The sequence below is a fragment of the Talpa occidentalis genome, unplaced genomic scaffold (assembly GCF_014898055.3).
Source record: "Talpa occidentalis isolate TD23 unplaced genomic scaffold, MPIMG_talOcc4v2.1 talOcc4.2, whole genome shotgun sequence".
Classification (NCBI taxonomy): Eukaryota; Metazoa; Chordata; class Mammalia; order Eulipotyphla; family Talpidae; genus Talpa; species Talpa occidentalis.
In genome coordinates this window covers 67,886,479-67,907,063 of record NW_023602073.1, presented here as the reverse complement: position 1 = coordinate 67,907,063, position 20,585 = coordinate 67,886,479, and the positions used below count along the sequence as shown (strand labels likewise).

The window sequence follows — 20,585 nt, the reverse complement described above, 5'->3', positions numbered from 1 at the left end:
TTGAGTGTACAAGTTCAGTCTCAGACTCTCAACTAGAGCTTGAAACAGGTTTATTTTGGTGAACCCTTAAGGATGAAAGTACCCAGGCTATTGCTGTCATTTTGATTTCCCTTGGAAAGGAGTCAGAAAGAGCTAGACTCTTCCAGGTCAATTGCTGTTTTATTGAACTGATAGTTTCCTTCCAGGCCCGGGAGTGTGGTTGTGAAATATGAAGTTACAACTACAACACCATCACCTGAATTAATGCATAAAGCCAATGAGCAAGTGATGCAGAACCTCAATCAGACCTACAAAATGGACTACAACTCCTTTCAAGCTGCCAGTAGCAGTAAGTAGAACACAGTACATGCCCATAGTAGTAAGTAGAACACAGTACATCTCGTATACATGATTCTATTTAGATATGGTGATGTTATTCTTAAGCCTAGGACAGCACACTGTGGTGTCCTTGGAGAGAGATCTCCAGTCCCCAACATAGAGGTTTATGCCATCCTCCTACTCTAAGCCAGAGCAGAGCCTCCCAGCCTGGCCAGTGCCACTGCAGCTGCAGCAGGCATTGCAGGTACAGGAGGCAGAGATATTATAAAAGGGTCACAGAGCCATCTGGAATCATAGATTTTTAAAAATTAACAAATTCAAAAAATTAAAACTACTTTTGTGATGCATTTATATGAAATAGGGGCCATCATGATTTCAGAGCCATGGTTTTCAAAAGTGTACCTCCCATCACACATCCTCCTGAACTGACCAGTAGTATTGGTCCCATCTGAGAACTTGTTGAAAATGCAATTGGCCCTACAGCGCCAGTCTGTGTTCCAACAAGCCCTCCAGGTGATTCTGCTGCACAGGACATTTGAGAACCACTGATTGTGGTACAATAGTGCTACAATTCCTGAAATTTTAGATGTTCTCCCACGCTTTAAAAAATGGGGTGCAGAGTTGCATTCTCTTGTGCTAGTAGGTGGGGGACCTGTTGCTAGTTGAAGGGGTAGTAAGGGGACCAGCTGGAGATTTGTTAGGCTGAAATTAGGTGGCAGGTGTCTGGGAAATTCAGGTTGCTGGTTCTGGAGTGGAGTCTTCTTCAGAGCAATGCCTTCTGCACTGGGGGAGCACTGAAGGGGCTGCTCTGTGCATACTGGGAGAAAGGTCACCCCTTCTCAGGACTTAGGCCTTCCTTGTGCAGTTTATACCCTTTCTCTGTACATTTTCTGCTGTGATATTTAAATATCTGTTTTTTTTTAAATAAAACATTGAATGCAATAAAGATATATAAACACTGGTAAGAAAAGTACTACAATATAAGTGAAATAAAGTAGCAAAATGAAAATTCATAGTAAATAAGGCAACAATCACCTAAGTTAAAAGTGGAAAATTAAAGAGAAAGGAACATTTGGCCTGGACATGTTGACACACACAGACTCAGCAAAGCCCCCTTCCTGATTCCTCAAGGTGCCTCACCAACCAATGGGATTTTTGCTCTGGAAGAATCATTTTATGTATGGTTGTGAATGGTGCAGAGAATAACTGACTCTAGTACAGGGAATCTTCAGTTGTGACTCCCCCTTCCCAAAAATTTCAGTTGCTCTTTGTGAGGCTAATCACCCAGTTAAATGAATAAGTTGGCAGTTCTGTGGCTTGGTGGCTGTCCTTCCAGAATCAGGTAGCTCACAGCACAGTTCACAAAGGTGTTGTAGTCACTGTGCCTTCTTTCCCACAAAGTGGGGAAGTCATTGTGAATGGTGCTCGAAACCCCTCTCTGAAGAGGATCTATATCTATCTGGTCCTCCTTCAAAGGCCAGAATGTGATTCTGAGCTATGTGCAACCTTAGACAAATAAACATGAACTTGAACCATGTGCACTTCCAAGAGGAAACTCACCCTTCATCTTGCTGTCCACATTGCTGATGACACTTATCATAATGCATCTCCAAAAAAGCCAAGTGACTGAGTGTCTTTAAAAAATATACATATAAAATTATATCTTAATTACATGGGGGAGGAGTGGCAGGAGAGAGGAAAAGAACAAAAAAAAAAATGCAGAATGAATGAGTTGGTATAGGAACTAATTTTTAATTCCATCTTTATGAATACTAAAGGGCAGGTGGTAGTCTTGAGTTTCTTTTAATTAGTTATATATCAACCCTCTGATGATGTCTGATTAATTAACAGAGGCCCTTGACCAGACTGGCCCTTCCTTCTTTAATCACTCCCAATAAACTTATAATCAATTTCACATGACCCCCATGCACCAGCAGCCTTGTGTAGTTATTACTGACAACAATAGCTATGCAAAGAGAGATGATATCATTGTATCTTTTGGGACTTAGTGTGTTACATGCATTTCATCTTCATATATCTTATGAAGGGGATATTATCTCCATTTTATGGGTGAGGGAATGGAAGTTCAGAGTGGTAAATGATTTGTTCTAGGACACTTAGGGAGTAACAAGTTTGTGTGACTTCAAAGCAAATTCCTTGTTAAATATTCACAGAAGGCTTTGCTTCTACTAAGAGCTGAATGAGAATTTGAAAAAAATCTTACTTTACTCCAATGCCTAAAAAATGTGGTAAATACCTGATATTTTAACTAAACAATCATATCAATCCAAAGTAATATTATGGTATTCTTATTCTTGTGATTATAATATGGAGGGAGTTTGTGTGAGCATGAAGCCCCTTGTAAAGAGCTCTCTTTGACTTAGATTTTCTCGACACAAAGAACTCATGAAAGACAGCACAAGAAACACAACTCAGAGGCAAAAACTGCATATTGTGTAGGCAAAGAACAACCATTAAAGCACATACAATAGTAACAAATATTGTGTTTTTATTTCTATCTGTGAAATGACTTAATGTAGCTATTCTCTAGAATTTTCCCATGGAAACAATAATAGATACTACTCTCTACAGTCACCTTCCAATGGACTCCCACTGTGCTATTTTCCAGACAAGGGAACTGAGAGTCAGGGAGCTTAAGCGTGTTCCCCAGGGCCACACAGCTATGCCTGGCACAGAACCAGGACTACAATCCAGACCCATCTCTGAAGCTCCCATGCTTAAGGCCCATGGGTATTAGGTCTTGAAAAAATTCTTATTTCCCAAGTAGACATTATTATCAAAAGTTAAACTATTTTCCCATTTTTGGATCATCAAAGTCATAAGACAGAGTTTTCAATTAGCATGAGATACAAGTTACCAGTAACAAGCAGTTGATATTATTCAAGTCAGTAACAAACAAAACTGATGCTTAAATTAGCATGCATGGCTTTTTCATAAGCAAAAGTGCAGGTTTCTACCAGACATTTTGAAATTCTGAAAATAGCTTTGAGATCCCCACTGCTATCAAGGAGAATGTTTATATGTGCAAAAATTACACAGTGGAATCCTTACCCCTCGAATCTGACAGGCTGCAAATCTTTGGGCCTCAGAGACCAGCTGCCCGGGGATGGGGCCAAGAGGACTCACATCTTCTAGGTGGCACCACGGATCTGTAGTGGGGTGGCATCTGTAGAGAGGGGTTGTCACAGAGCAACCCCAATATAAAATGGGGTGCCTGACTGCGGGCCCTCACCCTTGCTTAAAGGGGACTTATTAATGCTAAACCGCAGACACACACAAAAGGTTAATCAAAGGTTTATTTACAAGGGAAGGGGAAATGGGGAAATGAATAACTCAGGGAGAAAAAGAAGCAGATAAGTTCATAAATGTGTCCTAAGTGTTCTGCTGACCTGGAATCCCAATGACCCACCAAGCTGGTGAAAAACCACGTGCTGTCAGGGCAAGAGCACGACCCCCAGCCGCATGGCCAGTTAAATACTCAGAGAACATAGCTGCTTAACTCCACCTCAGGTCCTTGCAACCTTCCCTTTGGTGATCATGGGATTTGTAGTTCCCAGTGTCTTGATGGAGTGGGGGTGGAGTCCACAAAGCCTGTATGGAGTTTGCTCAGGACATCCTTTCCCGGTCAGTAACAATCATTTGCTTTGGGATTCTAATACATTTTCTTTGGATTTCCAGATGAAACAAAGTTCTCTATTGAACCAGAAATCATCTTTGTCGGGGATACAGTAACTCTTATGTGTGAAACTGAAGTTGCGTCCTCCAATGTGTCTTGGCACCATGTCCAGGGGCATTCAGACATCCAGAACAGCAGCCGGTTCTACATTTACACCTATGTGCTCAACAACATGACCTCAGTGTCACATCTCACTATTTACAACATCACTCAGGGTGATGCAGGTGAGTTTCCAGCTGAGAACTGGTTCCAGAAAAGGAGTGATGAACTCATAAAGAGGCAAGGCATAAAAAATCCTTTACTCTTATAAAGAAATCCAACCAGGCTCAGTTTTTCAAAATTGAAAATTAATCCTATGATATATGAGTCAAGCAAATTTAGCCTTGGGAAAAAAATACAGTCTTCTGCATTTACCAAGGTTTCTAAGTTAGAATCTGAGACAAAAAGCAGACTCTTAAATTCATTAGGGCCTCTCTGGTGGCACAGGGGTTAAAGTCTCAGCACTATCAAGCTATTGCCAGCCACTGCAGCACGAGTTTGATCTCTCACCAGGGAGCTAACCCACATGGCTCACCAGACTTCTGTCTCACCACTGCTCCCCTCCACAGTGTATTTCAGTAGATCTGCTGTTCCGCTCCCCACTCTGTCTCTGGTGAACCTTCTCACCACCACCCCTACCCCCTGCACCTCTGGCCTACACCCCAGTTCTTATATGCATAAATAAATAAAAATAAAATCTTCCTTTTTAAGAAAAGAAAAACAACAGTGTTGAGATAGATTTGATGTATAATATGTACAATAAATTGTAAATATTTAAAGTGTATAATCTAATAACTTTCGACATAAGTATATACCTGCGAAGCTATCTCCATAATCAAGATAGTGAACATATATACATCACAAGGAAAGAAACAACTTTTCTTGTACTAGATTGTAATTCCTCCCTCCTGCTGCTTCTCACCCACAACCCACTAGCAAACACAGAAGCAAAGGTATTAAGTATTCATTGAGGCCAGTGGTACACCTGGCATTCTAGAAATTAATAACCCCATTGTTACACAGATGTCAATGGGGTGTCTCTTGGGTTGCAGACACATGGCCTCTCACATCTGTGTTGATTCTGGTTTTGTCAGCATTAGATAGGATGCCCAAACCATCCATCACCTTCTGAATTCTCCAAGACTTTCCATTTTTTCCATTCTACCCCTTCCATTCCCACAGTTGTCTTTAGCAAAGACCCTGAGATTTCTACCATTTCGTTAGAACATCTCTTTACCTTGTGGCATCAGAAATATCTACACTGACCATGTGCACATCCTAAATGTTCCTTTAGGTTGGTTTAGACCAAGTCTCGGGTGCTTTTGAAAATGATATTTCCTATACTGTTGTAATGAGAGACAAAGCTGTCGTTCTAAGGATTTTTGGAATATGATAATAATAAATACTTTTGTGTATTCTATGCAGGTGAATATATTTGCAAACTGACAGTAGATATTTTTGACTATGAGGCCAAAAGAAATATAGTTGTTACACCCATCCAAATTTTGGCAATTCAAGAAATGAAGGTGACATGCGACAACAGTCCTGCATCTTTGAACTGTTGCAGTGAGATTAATGTTAACTGGAGTAGAATTGAATGGAATCAGGAGGGGAAAATAAGCATTCAAGGTAAGAAAGTTTGATGCCCTCTTGCAAATAGGTTTTTGATTTCTGGTCAACTAATTGGGAGATGTGGTGGATCAAAGAAGAAATATCAGGCCTTTTTTCCCCCAGGACGTCAGACTGTGAGAAAGTACTTCATTTGATGCCAGTTCCATCTTGGCCATTCTAGAAAAAAATTCCGAAACCATGCATAGGAGTGTCATGCTTGGGTTACAGACAAATTCTGGTGGAGAAGACCCAAGAGGGAGGCCTGGTGACTTAGGCCCACAGCCTCTTCTCGCTATAGAAAAGCTTGTATCTTCTGTCTCTTCCATCTTTAAGAAAGAACTAGGAATGACTTCATTGGCTTTGCTTTAGAGTCTGACTTGGAATGTCTCATTTCTGTGTCTCTTTTCATGGCATCTGTCCTTGCTTCTCTGCCTTTGTATTCACACTTTCTTCTATATTATCTAATTGTGTATCTCTGACTAAATATCTTTCTGTTTTTAATTATTGCATGTCAATTTCCGACCCAGTTTACTTGTTTTAGATCTGAGATCTTACCTGGAGTTCCCCACCCTCTGGTTTATACTGAAGAATGATAATAATAATAAATCGACAACATTGTCATTGCATTATAAAACAGTTTATAATTACTCATTTTTTAAAAGAGTATGTTTTCATTTTCAATCCCATTTAATTGGGCCACGAGTTTGAAGTTGGCATTTTTTCCCCTTTAATTTGCAAATAAGGAAATTGAGGTCCATAGGAAATGACTTATCCAAGGTCACCATGATAAGAAAAGGAAAAAAAAAAAAAAAGGAAGAACTGGAACTCATCTCAAGTACTATTTCACGAGACAAGAATTTGTCTAGACGAGACTCTGTTATGCATGCCTGGTGAGCCAGTGCTGGAGCAAGCTGATCTGTCAGAGTTCATACTGAAGCAGAAGACTGATTTCTACATATAAATCTCATGTGATGAGGTCCAGTCCTCCCCTTAAGAAATGGCAATATGATGTGCTCCTCGTTAAAGTAATAATTCATTAAAGTAAAATATGACTTTGCCCATGAAGTGCATTAGTGTGGTAAGGTTTTGTTGCGCAAAGTCTTTGCCATTGGGCTATTTTAAACTATTTTAAAAATTGATTAGTGATCATTTTACATGCAACTTTTCTGGAGCACATTTATTTTCAAAGTGCATTTCAACAGCAGTGTCTATATTCAACTTTAAAGTGGTCAAAAGAATGGTAAAGTCCTCTGGCAGCTGTTGAAAAGGTTGACACAGGGTACATTTAGTCACTTTCCTGATTTTTAAAGAAGAGGAGGTGTAGGCATCCTGAAGGAACTGCCAGATGGACGAAAGACCCTACAAAGTTGCCAGGGTACTGACTTAGAAGCTTTCAAGTCTCGAGGTGAAATACCTTGCCCTCTGGCTGGGGAACCAGGAAATCTGAGGTACAGATGCTCAGAGACCTCTCTGGGGCCACCACTCTTCAGCCATTTCCAAAGCCCAGTGCAGGCTGGACAGACTGGAAACAATGGACTTCCTGCCTGAACCTGCTGCCTGGGGACCTGCACAATCAGTTCTCTGATGAATGCAGCTTCTGCTCTTGGCACCCTACCCTTCCGCCCCCTCCCCTGGCTGCCCCCTCTCTGCAACAATCTTTCTTCAAATTCCACAAGTTCTTTCAGCACCTGTGTTTCCAAGTCAATAGAAAGCCATAGAACTGACTGCATTACCTCTTCTCAGAAGTGCTTGCATTTCATTTTTAAAACACTCTCGCAAGAGATAAGGCAGAACGGAAGTAATGGAATTGGTGGAATTTCTCGATGTAAAAGGATGATCTTTTTTGCAATAGGGAGGATTTTTCAAATCATCAGGTGGCAACTAATGATACTCACTGTGATGGTAGCAGAAGCAATAGTTTAACATGACAACTAGTAGTAGTAGTAGTAGTAGTAGTACAAGTGCTAATAATCACTATTATTGGTGCAGTTTCTGGCTTACCTGTATTTAGTACTCATTTTGCCTGTATGGGAATGTTTTGACCAATTGGATTTAAGGTCAACTGTAAAATCTGTAGCTTCATAATAACTCTGTTTAGGTGGTGTGATGATCAAAAATAATGGAGCCTTCACTTCCTTATTGCCCACAAGTAAAACTGTTTCCAAATGACTCCGTGAACTTCCTCTTGGCAGCCTATGCTATTCCTTTGGGCCATGGAGATTCAGAGCAATTTACTCTTTACAACAGTGTGTAAACCCCTCTTGTCTGACTGTCAAGACACATGATGACAAGGTGGGGAGCAACATATCCATTCCCATCCTGCTATCCCCCTTTACTATGTCTTTTCTTTCCAGTTGCTCCACTTACATTTGTGAGTGTGTTATATGTGTGTGTTATATAAAATATTATTTTTGAAGCTAAACAGGGCATAAGTAAGAGATAAAGAAGTGAGACTTTTTTTCTTTATTGAGCAGAAATAAGTCTGTGGCTTTCAAATCATTTTATAAAGTGCCTTCAGGAGCAGGCCAGCCTCAGGGACTAAGTACAGAAGCAACTAGAAGTAGTAAGAGTTGTTGCAGACCAGCAGTCTCCATCCTGGCTGCCCTGAGGTGAGAGTCATCCTAGCTGTTTTTGGAAAAGACCAGCTGTCAGGGGTCCATCGTGGGGCAAATAAATCAGAATTTCTGGGTTTGAACTCTGTACAAGAGCATTCAATTTAATTAAATTTCACAGGAGATTTTCTTGGGCACAGTGAAGTAAGAGCCATGGATCTGGTCCAACCCCTCATTTTCATCTCATATTCAGAAAATCGAGGGCAAATACTGTCTAGAGGTGGAGACCTTAGCATTGTAATGTGTCTGTAACAGGTCACTCAGCTTCCTCACACAAGTGTTCCGCGGTCTAGTTTATGCTGCTTCTCGTCAGGGGCCAAGGCTTCCCTGTCTCCTCAGATCACAAGAATTCAGTGGACTGTAAAGATAACTTGAGATATAGTGAGATAGGCATTTTATGGTATGGGGCACCTGGAAACTTCTGTATGTGGCTTGTCTAGGGCTATTTGAAACTATTGCTCAGCTATTTTGGAATTCCCTAGACCAGTTCCTTGTTCCTGCTTGAGCAGGGCTTAGTCTTAGAGATGAGTAGAAACACTTAGCTGATGAACTAGGAAATAATTTGCTCAAAGTAGGGAAGATGGAAATCAGTTTGTTTTATTGAAAAACCAATATGAGGACTAGAGAAAACACAGCAATCGAAATATTTTAACTGTCATTGAATAGTCAGCCAAGACTGAGTAAGATGCATTCATGTTAGAACTAATCATAAGCTTTATTGCATTTGTTTATTTTTTTTTGAAAGATTGACAGTGTTTGCAAAATTGCCTTAAAAATATGTGGTAGTAGGAAAGGTTGAAGGAAAGAGTGAGGGGAAGTAGGGTTGAAAAAATTCAGAGGGTATCACAGAGATATCAGCAAGAACTAAAAATGGCTGGGAGGGAATGGCCTCTTGGGAATGGAAAATGCTGAATAGGAAATTATCAAAGAGGAACTATTTTGAAGGAGAAACTACTAATAACCTGAAAAAGCATGAATGAAGTTGAAATGTCCACTAAAACATATAAACTGAAAAGACAGAATAAGGTATGAAAATGTTCCTCGAAGGAGATGAATATCACACATTCCAGTCTTGTTTCTTCCTCCTTTCAATAATGACATCTTTTATTTTTTTCTAGTTGAAATCACCTGCTGGTGTCTTGCAACTCTGTTTTTGTTTTTAGAGTCCCCCACTATAACTAATGGTCTCTGTTAGGGGGCAGGCACTGTTCTGTTTACAAATATTAATTCATATTACCTGACTTAATCCTGGGCCATAAGTCTTATTATATATCCCATTTTACATCTGGAGAAAGTGCGACACAGAGCATCGTAGTGACTTTATCAAAAACACCCTGCTAGTAAATGCTAGAGTTACCCAGACACCCAGGCTCCTGAATTCACAGCCCTAACCACTATATAATCCTACCTCTCCTCTCAAAGGAACTAAATCTAATATAAAAAAAAGCTCCTTTTCACTGATTTGGCCTCTTTGTTACTAAATCAGAGAGTCAGACAACTGTGACAGCAAAAGAACTGCTCTGTCGTTGCAGGAATCGCTGAGACGGACACAGATTCAGGCTGCAGCAGATACACTCTCCAACCTGATGGAACTCAGTGTCCCAGTGGCTCCTCTGGAACAACAGTGATCTACACGTGTGAGTTCATCAGCACGCATGGAGCCAGAGGCAGTCAGAGCATAGAAGTCACATTCACATCTGTGGGTAAGGACTCCCTAGAATTTTTAGCCTTCTCCTCAAAATCAAGGGCTGCCCATCAGCTGGGATTACTTCTGAGCAATAAAGCAGGACCTCCCCTGATGGTGGGAGACAGAAGATCATTTCCCTCTCTGCCATTTAAATTCAGATGAAGTCTTTAAAATCAAGAAGGGTAGGGCTTGGAAACAAAGGCTGCTGGGAAGGAAAGGTTACAGTGCACAGGTGAAGCAGAAAGTAGACTGGGAAATAGAATGTTTTTACTCAGATCAGTCCTATTTAATCATTGACTTTATAATGAGGGAAACACCCCTAGTTTTCTCCATTTCTTTTCATAATTCCATTCTCTGCCTCTTGAATTCCTATAGCCTGGCTCATTCCCAACTTTTACCTCTTCCCTCCCTCTATCAACCCTTTTCTCCCATGTCACTTATTCTAGAAAAAAAAAAATGCTATAGAAATCTTTGATAATCTGATATTTTGTGATCAGTCTAAAGTTGTAAAAAAATGCTTTATAATCTTTCAACTTAGGTGGCCTCTTCAAAGTATCATTTCTTCTCCTCATGCCATGAAGCATTATACCACCAACCTATTTGAAAAATGGGGCAAACTTGTTTTCCCACCTGTAACTGGGGCTACATGGTTAAATTGCTCACAGATCCTAGGGCACAAAAGAAAAAGAAAAACTTATGTAACTTTTTCTTTGAGGCTTGTACTCACAAGTGCAGTATATCTGCACATGGTCGAGCTGAGCTCCAAGGCGGACTGGAGGCAGGAGACTGAAAACACAGAAGTGGGTTATTCACAGGAGAGAAGTCCACTGACAAAAATTCAAAATCCCAGTTATCTGGGGGGAGGGATTGGTGGGGGGGAAGTTCTCATATTATCCATGTACAAATTTCTCTATAACAAGCCAAAGAACTTTAGTCCAGTCCACAAGTCTTTGCCTGTAGCCAACGAAATTTAACTCTTGTTTTCAATGTCAATCACCCACTCCCTAAATCAGGGGGCAGATTTGAGTTTACCTCTTGCCTCCTTGCTAGTCAATTTGCAATATAGCTGCTTTCTTTTCTTAAAACCTAGTGTTAGGGTGTCAGCCTCCATGCACGTCAGGGAGTTAATCCATGGCTTGACAATACATCTATTGTACAAAAATGAGCTATTTAGATAAATCGTCAGCCCCCTGCCCCCTCGAACAATTTGGAGAAAGGATTGATATCAACAAAACTTGTGACTCTTGTTCACATTGTCTACCATGATTTAGCATCTTTACACAGAGCAAAACCTGGTTCCTCTGAAAACATTCTTCCCATAGAAGAGTTCATGAGTCTTTTGAACAAGTTTTAGTTTTCTAGTGAGAACAATTATTCACCCCAAGTTTTAATTCTGAGAGCTGTTTGATTATGTGGGCTTTTGGCTGTCTGAGGGGCAGCTGAAAACCACCAGTCTGGTGATTTGAAGCTCATTAGTGAATCAAGGCAACCAGGTTCATGGTCCCATCAGCCTTTTCCCTTCTAATCTCAGAAACAGCTGGGCCATAGGAAGCCATTGCAGATCCCTATAGCCAATGAGGGCCAGGCAAAGGACACATCATACCAGACTTGTGACTTAGGGCTAGATTTCAACATGTGAATCCCAACTTCTAAAGGCTAGTATGGAAATCCCTGATTTCTTTTATTTATTTATTTATTTGTTTATTTATTTATTTTGCAACTCAGCGCTCAACCACTGTGCCACCGGGGGAGTCCCTCCCTGATTTCTTTTGATTGTGACTAAGAATATGATGTTAACTGATGGAGCAAAGAGCCAGCCTTGAACTCAAGGCAGGAAATTTGTCACCTATAGGACACAGAAGTGAATGACATTTTGATATGTCAACCATGTCAAAGACATGGTCAAAGGGGAGTGAAATGATAGAACCAGGGGCAAAAATAGTGGAACATTCATAAAGGCCTTTATATTTGTGAGGCTCTTATTAACATTTTTGATGAATAATTTCTCATAAACCTATGAGGAAATTTTCAAAAGAGAAATGAATGTAGCAAGTTTTGCAGTTTGAGTACCAATGCAGCTTGGTTACAGTCCAGGTGTAATTATTTGGATAATAAACTCTATGATCCCCTACTTCAAAATGAGTTCCAGAAGTCACTCTTCTTAGGAGCCCTGACTGTGTACTACATGAGGCTAAGAGTTAGAGATGCAAAGGAGTCCGGCCCATGAGGAGTTCACAAAAGGAAAAGAGACATGGAAAGAGAAAAATTTAAATGCAACATGGCATTATTTTTTAAAGGTATTTTAATGAGAATGAATGTGTTACACAAATTGAGCCACTTACTCTCCCTTGTGGTATCATGGGAGAGGTTGGAGGGGACCTTGGATTAAGTTAACATCCCTAAGTTTGCAACCTTTCGCCCTGCTAATCATCAGGAGATAATTCCAGCCACAAGGGGGAAGTGCACGAGTACCTAAGGCATGTGATGGAAATGAGTTCAGTTCAGAGCATTCAGAGCACCACCGCGAACAGCCTAGAAACAAGTAAAGCCCAGGAGCAGCAAGGTACCAACCCCGCGTTGACACAGTAGAGCCAGGATGGGCCACTCTTTCTGTCTCTACCTTGTTTTAACTCATATGTCGATGTGACCAGAAAAAACTAAACATTGTGCCTGTTGTTGGTTTTCTTTTGTCTGTTTTGTTTGCATTCTTTCAGCCAACCTTACAATAACCCCGGACTCAATTTCTGTTTCTGAGGGACAAAACTTTTCTCTAAAGTGCATCAGTGATGTGAGTAACTATGATGAGGTGTACTGGAACACTTCTGCTGGAATTAAAATATATGAAAAGTTTTATACCTCAAGGAACTATCCTGATGGAGCAGAGTCCGTGCTGGCAGTCGAGACCTCCACCAGAGAGTGGAATGGTGAGTGAGAGACCAGATGCCCTGCTCTGCCCCCTGGACCCCTGACATGCAGTGGAGTTGTCCTCCACACAGCCTATCCTGGTGTAATAGGATGGGCCCCAAGACAGGGAGATTCCAGTTCCCTACACCACCCGAGGGAGGGTGGAGCTGAGCAGAGAGGAGAAGCTATAGAGGAGACAGCAGAAAGGAAGGGGGAAGGATAGAGAGAGCAAGAAGGAGACCTGGAGGAGGCACATGGAGCAGAGAGACATGTGAAGAGACTGTGCTTACTTCTTGGTCTTGGACTGGTTGAAAGTGATGTGAGGTGAGAGATCCATAGGGAGGTTAATAATGGCAGCCTTTATCTTGATTTTAATTTTTTTTAAAGATTTATTTATTTTATTTATACAAGCACTGGGTACAGTCAGAAGTGTGGGAGGGTGAGAGAATTCACCAGAGCCAGAGTGGGGGCAGAGCAGGCAGAAGGACCGAAGTACACTGCTAAGGGGAGCAGCGGGCGGCAGGAGAGGTCTGCGTGCCATGTGGGACCCTCCTCCGGAGGCCGGGGAGCAGCAGGGGATCGATTGGGCGCTGCAGAGGCTGAGGGCAGCTTCGCAACCCAGCGCTCAACCGCTGCGCCACCGAGGAGGCCATATCTTGATTTTAATTTTGCCCTTCTCTCCCAGATGTGCTAGGCCCCTTCTGCCCCCTTTTAATGGGCATTTACTTACAAGAAGATGGGTGACTTCAGGTGCTTGATTAGAAACTATATACTTTCCTTCTCTTTATTGCACACTAATTGTATTAAAGTTCCTTTCCATTAAAAGTCTTATGCACTAGAGTAGGTTTTGTCTTGATGCAGCAGATAGCAGAACTTATTTAGAGTTGAAAGGTTTGGGTTCTGGGGCGCCCTGTAATACTGGACCATGCCTTTCTAACCAGTTTGCATTAAATATGTTACTACACTGATGCACTATAGGGGGGGGGACTTTGGGGCAAAGATGTTACTATTTCCATTTTAACAATGTGGAAACTGGTGATAAATATATGTAGGCTTAAGTTGTAGAGCCAGAATTGGAACTAGTTCCTGATTCTAAAGCCAGTGTTCTAGCCATTAAGAAGATTGTTTTTTAAATTACTTTTACCAAACTATTGAGACTTTTAAAAATGGTAGTTAAAAAAAAAATATCTAAAAGCTTTACCTACCTAGTTCCAAAGAAAGAAACATGTTTATTTCCCATTTTTCTCAATACATTGCTTATGTTGGGAGGTTACGAAAATCTTTGAAATGAAAGAGTAGTTGATAAGCTAATATAATAATAGGTGACATTTATTTAGCCTTTACTGTGTACTAGACACTGTGCTAAGCATTTAATATATTCACTCATTTAAAACAAAAAACTTAGAAATAGTGTTATTAGTGGTCCTTAGTTATGGATGGGGAAAATGGAGCCCAGTTTCCTCCTGAACTACCTGAGGCTATAAATCTGGTAAATGACAGTGCCAGGATGAAACTGAGACTCTCTTGATGGGCCAACTTTAACCACTCCACTTTGAAGCCGTTCATTAACTAAATGATTGAATCTGTCCAGATCCTTGAGATCCAGGCCTACCTTGTTTTTTGCATATAAGGCATAGGGAGATTTGCAGAAAGGAAAAGCTGGATAGTCAGGAGATAGTCAGGAGAGGGAAGTACCTTTCTTGGGGTTGAACTCACACCTGCTCTCTTCAGTTGCTCTCTTCCAGTCCTGGGCACTAACTAGAAGTCATGGTGTTCAGTCATATCAAACTGTCATATCACAGTCTCATACTCAGGTACCAAAAAAATATCTGCTCTCATCTAAATCAATGAGGCTTTCCTTTTATGTTCCATGTAAATGTCCCCTCACTCCCAACAGGAATTGAAAGGGGTTCCTCTCTCCCCTTGTTCTACATGTTTTCCCTCTGGAGAGCTAATGCCAGCTAGATCTCAGAGAAGAAAAGCAAAGAAAATTAAAGGGTCTTACTTAACTGTAGGCACTATGCTGTTTTCATGGCAACTGCTCCAATGGTGGCTCACCCTTTGATGGCTAATGGAAAGTCCAAAGGGAAAAGGTCCTTTCATGAAATTCAACCCAAGTGCTCTCCACAATCCTCTCTGCCTCCCAAGCCCTGGGTGTGCAGGTTGTTCTGATCCAGCCTTCTCTTTCCAGTTTGTAAGATCAACCACTCTCTTATCTTAAGCTTTTCTTTTTTTTTTTTTTAAACATTTATTTATTTATGCATACAAGAACTGGGATACAGGCCAGAAGTGTGGAGGGTGAGAAGGCTCACCAGAGACAGAGTGGGGAACAGAACAGGAGATGGACTGAACTTTTCTAGATAAGAATGAACTCCAAGGGGCCTCCCTGGTGGTGCAGGCAGTTGAGCGCCACGCTGTGGAGCTGTCCACAGCCTCTGCAGCATGGGTTCGATCCCAGCCGGCCGGCGAGAATCCCATATGGCAAAGCAGACCTCTCCTGTCTCACCCGCTGCTCCCCTCAGCAGTGTATTCTGTCAGTCTGCCTGTTCTGCTCCCCACTCTGTCTCTGGTGAATCCTCTCACCCTCCCACACATCTGGCCTGTGCCCTCATTCTTGTATAAAAGTAAATAAATCTTTAAAAAAAAGAGAGAGAATGAACTCCATCCAGGGCTCACAGGTCAAGTTGTCCCAACAACTCACAATCTCCCCATCCCTCCTCGCTCCCCCCCTCTCTTTTCTTTACATTCTTTAGTGATTATTTTATTCCATCTCATTTTTGCCTTCTTCCTCTTAGGGACCTACCACTGCATATTTAGATATAAGAACTCATACAGTATCACCACCAAAGACGTCACCGTCCATCCGCTGCCTCTGGAATCCAACATCATGGTAGACCCTTTGGAAGATGCAGTCCCCTGTAAAGGTTCCCGTCAGTTAAAGTGCTGCATAGAAGAGGATGAAGACTACAAAGTAACTTTCCAAATGGATTCCTTGTCCTTTCCTGCTGGTAAGATGCCAACAATTAAATTGTCCGGACATATTATTTCATATATGTGGAGTCTTAAAGATTTTTAAAATGAGGGCCAAGAGACATCCGGATTGCATCAAAGACAGAATGGAAGAGCACAGAATCCCAGGAGACTTTATGTCCTTCAAAAATCTTGAATTCTGTGAGGGTCAAGACCATTCTTTTAAGAAAAATACCGGATGGTCTTACTCATAGTAGGAATTTAGAAAACCTAAATAAGGGGCAAGGAAAAAGACTAATTATAATAAAGTAAAAATAAACAAGCAACTATAAACCAGAGACACACTACGTGGGGCAGGGGAGAGGGAAGAAGGGAGTAGGATCAAAACAAGGGGTGGGGTCGGAATTGTATGGGGCTATAACCAAAATGAAAATGCATACATTGTGCAAAAATGAAAAATGATGTACAAAATATATAAAATAAAAAAAATAAAAATTTAAATTTTTTTTTTTTAAAAAGACCATTCTTTTTAGCAGGAGCTGTTGCTTCAAAGGCCTTCTACTTCTTCAATATAGTAGAATCGATATTCTGATAGTCTTTTAGTCCAGGCTACAAATCGGTGTGCTACCAAAGTACCCAAAAATCCTCTTAAATGCACTATTTAACATGCAACAAAGTGGGAAAAATAACCAAAGACCAAAGAGGAAAAGAAAAATAGCAGTAACTTTTTAGGTCATGCTGGAACTTCCCTGATAGCATTCGCTAATATCGGAAACCTGGAATCTCCAGTCTAAGGTTCTAAAGGGCATAAAAGGAAAAGCCTTGTTCCCCACTCCACGATAAATAGTCAAGATATTCAAAGAGTGGCACACTCTGTAAAATAATGCACTAGGAAAACAAAATCATCTGGTAAAGTTTGGCCTCATGAATGTGTGAGTAAAAACATTCCCTAAGAATGACAACTGTTTCATCTTCATCCAGGTTTGGGCTTTGAATTTATGTTGTCTATGTGGTTCAGAGACTCCAAGCTAAAGGATAATTAATTTAAAGTGGTCCATTGATAGCAACTAAAGGCATCTACAAAAATATTCAAATCCTCTTTGGTAGGTTGTACCCTCAATCCAGATTCCTCAAGATTCCTACAGATTAAGGTCAACCAAATATGAGATGACACCTCCAAATCTCAAAGCACAGGTATCTTCATAGTGATACCATAATTTCAGGTTTTCAGGCCTAGTCTCCCAGGCAGGAATGGACCCCCAGGCTGCAGTGGCAATGCTGAGCCCCAACCAGTAGACCACGACGGGTTGGTGTCTCACGAAGCCTCAGCAGGAACTTTGCTGACACTCTGGCAAGCAAGTGAAAAGAGGCAGATTTGTTTAGACAAAGAAAAAGTTTATTAAGGAGAAAAGGAACAGAAATAAAGTGGGACTCCCAGGCTGGGGGTGGAGGGGACCAGGGCAGGGAGGGGCAAGGAAGTCAGAGTGGAGTCGTGCCTCAGGGAATATAGACGTTCTTTCCCTAATTTTTCTAAAGCCCAACAGTCTCTGTGATGGGTTAGTTCTCAGTGGTCTCACTCACTCTGCTACTGTGCTTGGACTCTTCCTGTTTCACAGCCCTTATGAGAGAATCCCTTTTTATTGCCCTTGTCCAGGAACATCCACTATCCATGGTCCTGGGGTGTTTGCCCCCCTTTGGAATTTGTTGCCCTTATCACTGGAGCTTCCCTTACTCCTTTTCTTGCCTTATCTCAGAACCCTTTTTAACTCTCCTGAAGTCCCTTCCTGCACGGTCCCTGCAGCTGCCTAATTAATCCTAACTTGCTCTAGGACTCTGTGGGGTATTTACCAGCACACTGTTTTTTTTTTAAAAAAAGATTTATTTATTTATACAAACAAGAACTGGGGTACAGGCCAGAGGTGTGGGGGAGTGAGAGGATTCACCAGAGACAGAGTGGGGAGCAGAACAGGTAGACTGACTGAAATACACTGCTGAGGGGAGCAGCAGGTGAGTCAGGAGTGGTCTGCTGCACCATGTGGATATTCCCTGGCCAGGGATTGAACCTCATGCTGCAGTGGCTGCGGATAGCTTCATAACCCCTTGTGCCACCAGGGAGGCCCTCATTCTTTCAAGAACTATTCATGAGAAACTGCTCAATGCCAAACACTATAACAGGCAAGGGAAAGGAGACATAGAAGTGGGGCACATATATTAATATCTAGAAAGGCTTATATCATAAAAGGTTAGGCATATATTGGGCCTCCCTGGTGGCGTTAGCAGTTGAGCGCCACACTGTGAAGCTGTTGGCAGCCTCTGCAACAGCGCGGGTTTGATCCCTGCTGGCCGGCCAGAATCCCACATGGTGCGGCAGACCTCTCCTGTCTCACCCGCTGCTCCCCTCAGCAGTGATTTCAGTAGAGCTGCCTGTTCTGCTCCCCACTCTGTCTCTGGTGAATCCTCTCACCCTCCCATGCATCTGGCCTGTACCCCGGTTCTCGTATGCATAAATAAATCTTAAAAAAAAAAAAGGTTAGGCATATAGCATTAACTATCCAGAATGAGAAATATAGACAGAAAGAACACTGGAGTTTCAGAAAAGCAGGGACTCATTAAAGACTGGTAAAGGATAGGGCACCAGTATAGACATTAAAGTTTTCAAAATCTCGATATTCTGTGTTCAGTATGCATGTATCCAGTGTTTTCTATGTGCCATGTATTAAACTTTGTACCGGGACAAATATGGATAAGACAAATACTTCCTCCCTAAGACCTTAAAATCCAGTGGAAAAGGCAGGTGCATAAAAGGGTGTCTCTAAATTAATCAGGTGAAAGCAGGATAGGATAAATTTATAGAGTATGATGGGATTGAGATAGGGAGGTGGTATTATGACTATACAAAGCAGCATGGGCACACATTTGGCATCTACAGTGGTGAAGGTAAAGTTTTGGCTAGTGCACATGCAAATGTGGATTTATTCTAAGAGCTATAGGCATAAAGTAAATTAGTATAACCACATTAAAAATTAATGTGTCACATTCCAGGGGAAAATGTGTAAGTTTATGCTTATTTGGATCATTTTAACAAATCTGTGCTTTGAACACTCATGCTGTGATTTAATCCTTTCAATAATTCTACCTTAGCAAAAGAAGTTAATGGAAAGCAAGTGTGCTACAAATACAACTTCTCGGCAAGATTGGTTTCTTGGTGTCCAAAAAATGTTGATGCGGTCTGTCTCTTTACCAATGCCGCTAATGGTTCAGTCCGGAGCCCCTCAATGAAGCTTCATCTGGTTCCTGGTGAGAGAATTTTAAATTACTTTAAAACCTCACAGTCATGAGCAGGGAGGGATTCATTCATTCTTTCAATAAACAAATGTTGAGCACCATCGTGTGGCAGGTCTTAGGCTAAGTATGGGGGATTTGGAAACAAGCCACATTTTCTAGCCTAGAGCCTGGGAGAGATATATATGATATATATATATCACAACTAGACATGTTGTGGACGGTCAGAAGAAGCTGCCCTGGTGATTGGTGGGGAGGAAGTGATCAAGAAGGACTTGTATATGAAGTTATATGTCAGCTGAGTCTAGGAGGCTATGCTCCTTAAGAGACGGTATCTGTGTGAGTCTGAGAACACTTAGGGGGTTCCAGCAAAGGCAGGGTTTCCCTACTGGCACTGTTTCCCTAAGACAGAGTGACATGAAAATAGCTAGTTTGAAGACTTGGTGACTATCTTAGTCATCACTGAGTCAATATCGCCCTGCAAAGTATATTCAAGGTAAGGGTCATAATTCGGAAGCCATTTCTGCCATAGCTCATGCTAACAGCTCTTGTCAGTGATGGAAGGTCAAGTGCATAACAGATGATTCTGAGGTTCTACCATAAGCAATGCCTTCACTAAGATTTTGTCCCAGTCATAGAACCCCTGATACCTGAAGGATTCATGGCTGTGTCACCAGCCTGTTTGAGTTGATGGAGTGTTAACTAACATGTGTGAAAAGGATGTGTGGTCCTTTTCTCACATGTTAGTTAACACCAAAGCAGGAAGCAATTTAGAATCAGTTCCCTGTCTCTGAGTTGCTCCCCTCTAACCCCCCAGATACAACTTTTCCAGGAGCAGCGAAGGTCATCTCTTCCTTGTCCCCCATCTTAGCCCAGACATCAACACGTAATCCTCACGTTTTTATTCTCCTCTTTCAAGTCTGGTTCCGTGGAATTTTACCAATAGAATATCGGTATACAATGACTGAGATCTCAATGCTAAATGAAATTGTTGGTGGAAGATAGTTCTGCTCAGAATCAGGGTCCCCTGGAGATTAGATTCTGCAACAAATGACATTTTCTCATTCAAGTTTGATGTTAGTAGAGGTGAATAGATTGACCTGTAAGGGAAACTAGAAAAGCAAACATGAATATTACTTAGGATATTCAAGTCGAGAATGTCTGGAATATCTAATGATGTCTTTGGATTAAGGTGGCGTTTCTCAACTTGGGATGCACACTAGAAAATGGGGGGTGGGGTAGGGAGGGAGCAGGGCAGGGACAAAGAGTCTGCTGCCTGAATCCCAGCAGAGAGTTTCTGATTTAGTCAGGCTGGAGTGAAGCTGTACACAGGCATTGTCCAAGTTCACAGCTGATTCTACTATAATGGAGCTGAGAAATGCTGGACTCAGGCATTATCTCCTTTGGACTCCTGATAAACTCAACACCTCTAATCTGGATGGGTTCACATCAAGCTCTAATTATT

The 20,585-nt window shown here is 41.5% G+C and overlaps 1 protein-coding gene across 6 annotated transcripts in view; it reads left to right on the top strand.

Moving 5' to 3' along the window:
* Positions 1 to 20,585, top strand: part of ADGRF5 (adhesion G protein-coupled receptor F5) — a 102,690-nt gene that overhangs the window by 68,668 nt on the left and 13,437 nt on the right. For 4 of the 6 annotated variants that reach the window (XM_054698855.1, XM_037519844.2, XM_037519843.2 and 1 more), the window contains exons 8-15: positions 186 to 328; positions 4,018 to 4,239; positions 5,480 to 5,683; positions 9,810 to 9,980; positions 12,399 to 12,527; positions 12,679 to 12,888; positions 15,664 to 15,876; positions 18,980 to 19,135. In XM_054698855.1, coding sequence (XP_054554830.1) covers positions 186 to 328; positions 4,018 to 4,239; positions 5,480 to 5,683; positions 9,810 to 9,980; positions 12,399 to 12,527; positions 12,679 to 12,888; positions 15,664 to 15,876; positions 18,980 to 19,135 — 1,448 coding nt within the window. The remainder of the gene's footprint in view (positions 1 to 185; positions 329 to 4,017; positions 4,240 to 5,479; positions 5,684 to 9,809; positions 9,981 to 12,398; positions 12,528 to 12,678; positions 12,889 to 15,663; positions 15,877 to 18,979; positions 19,136 to 20,585) is intronic. The other 2 variants (XM_037519847.2, XM_037519846.2) reach the window with 1 other exon arrangement.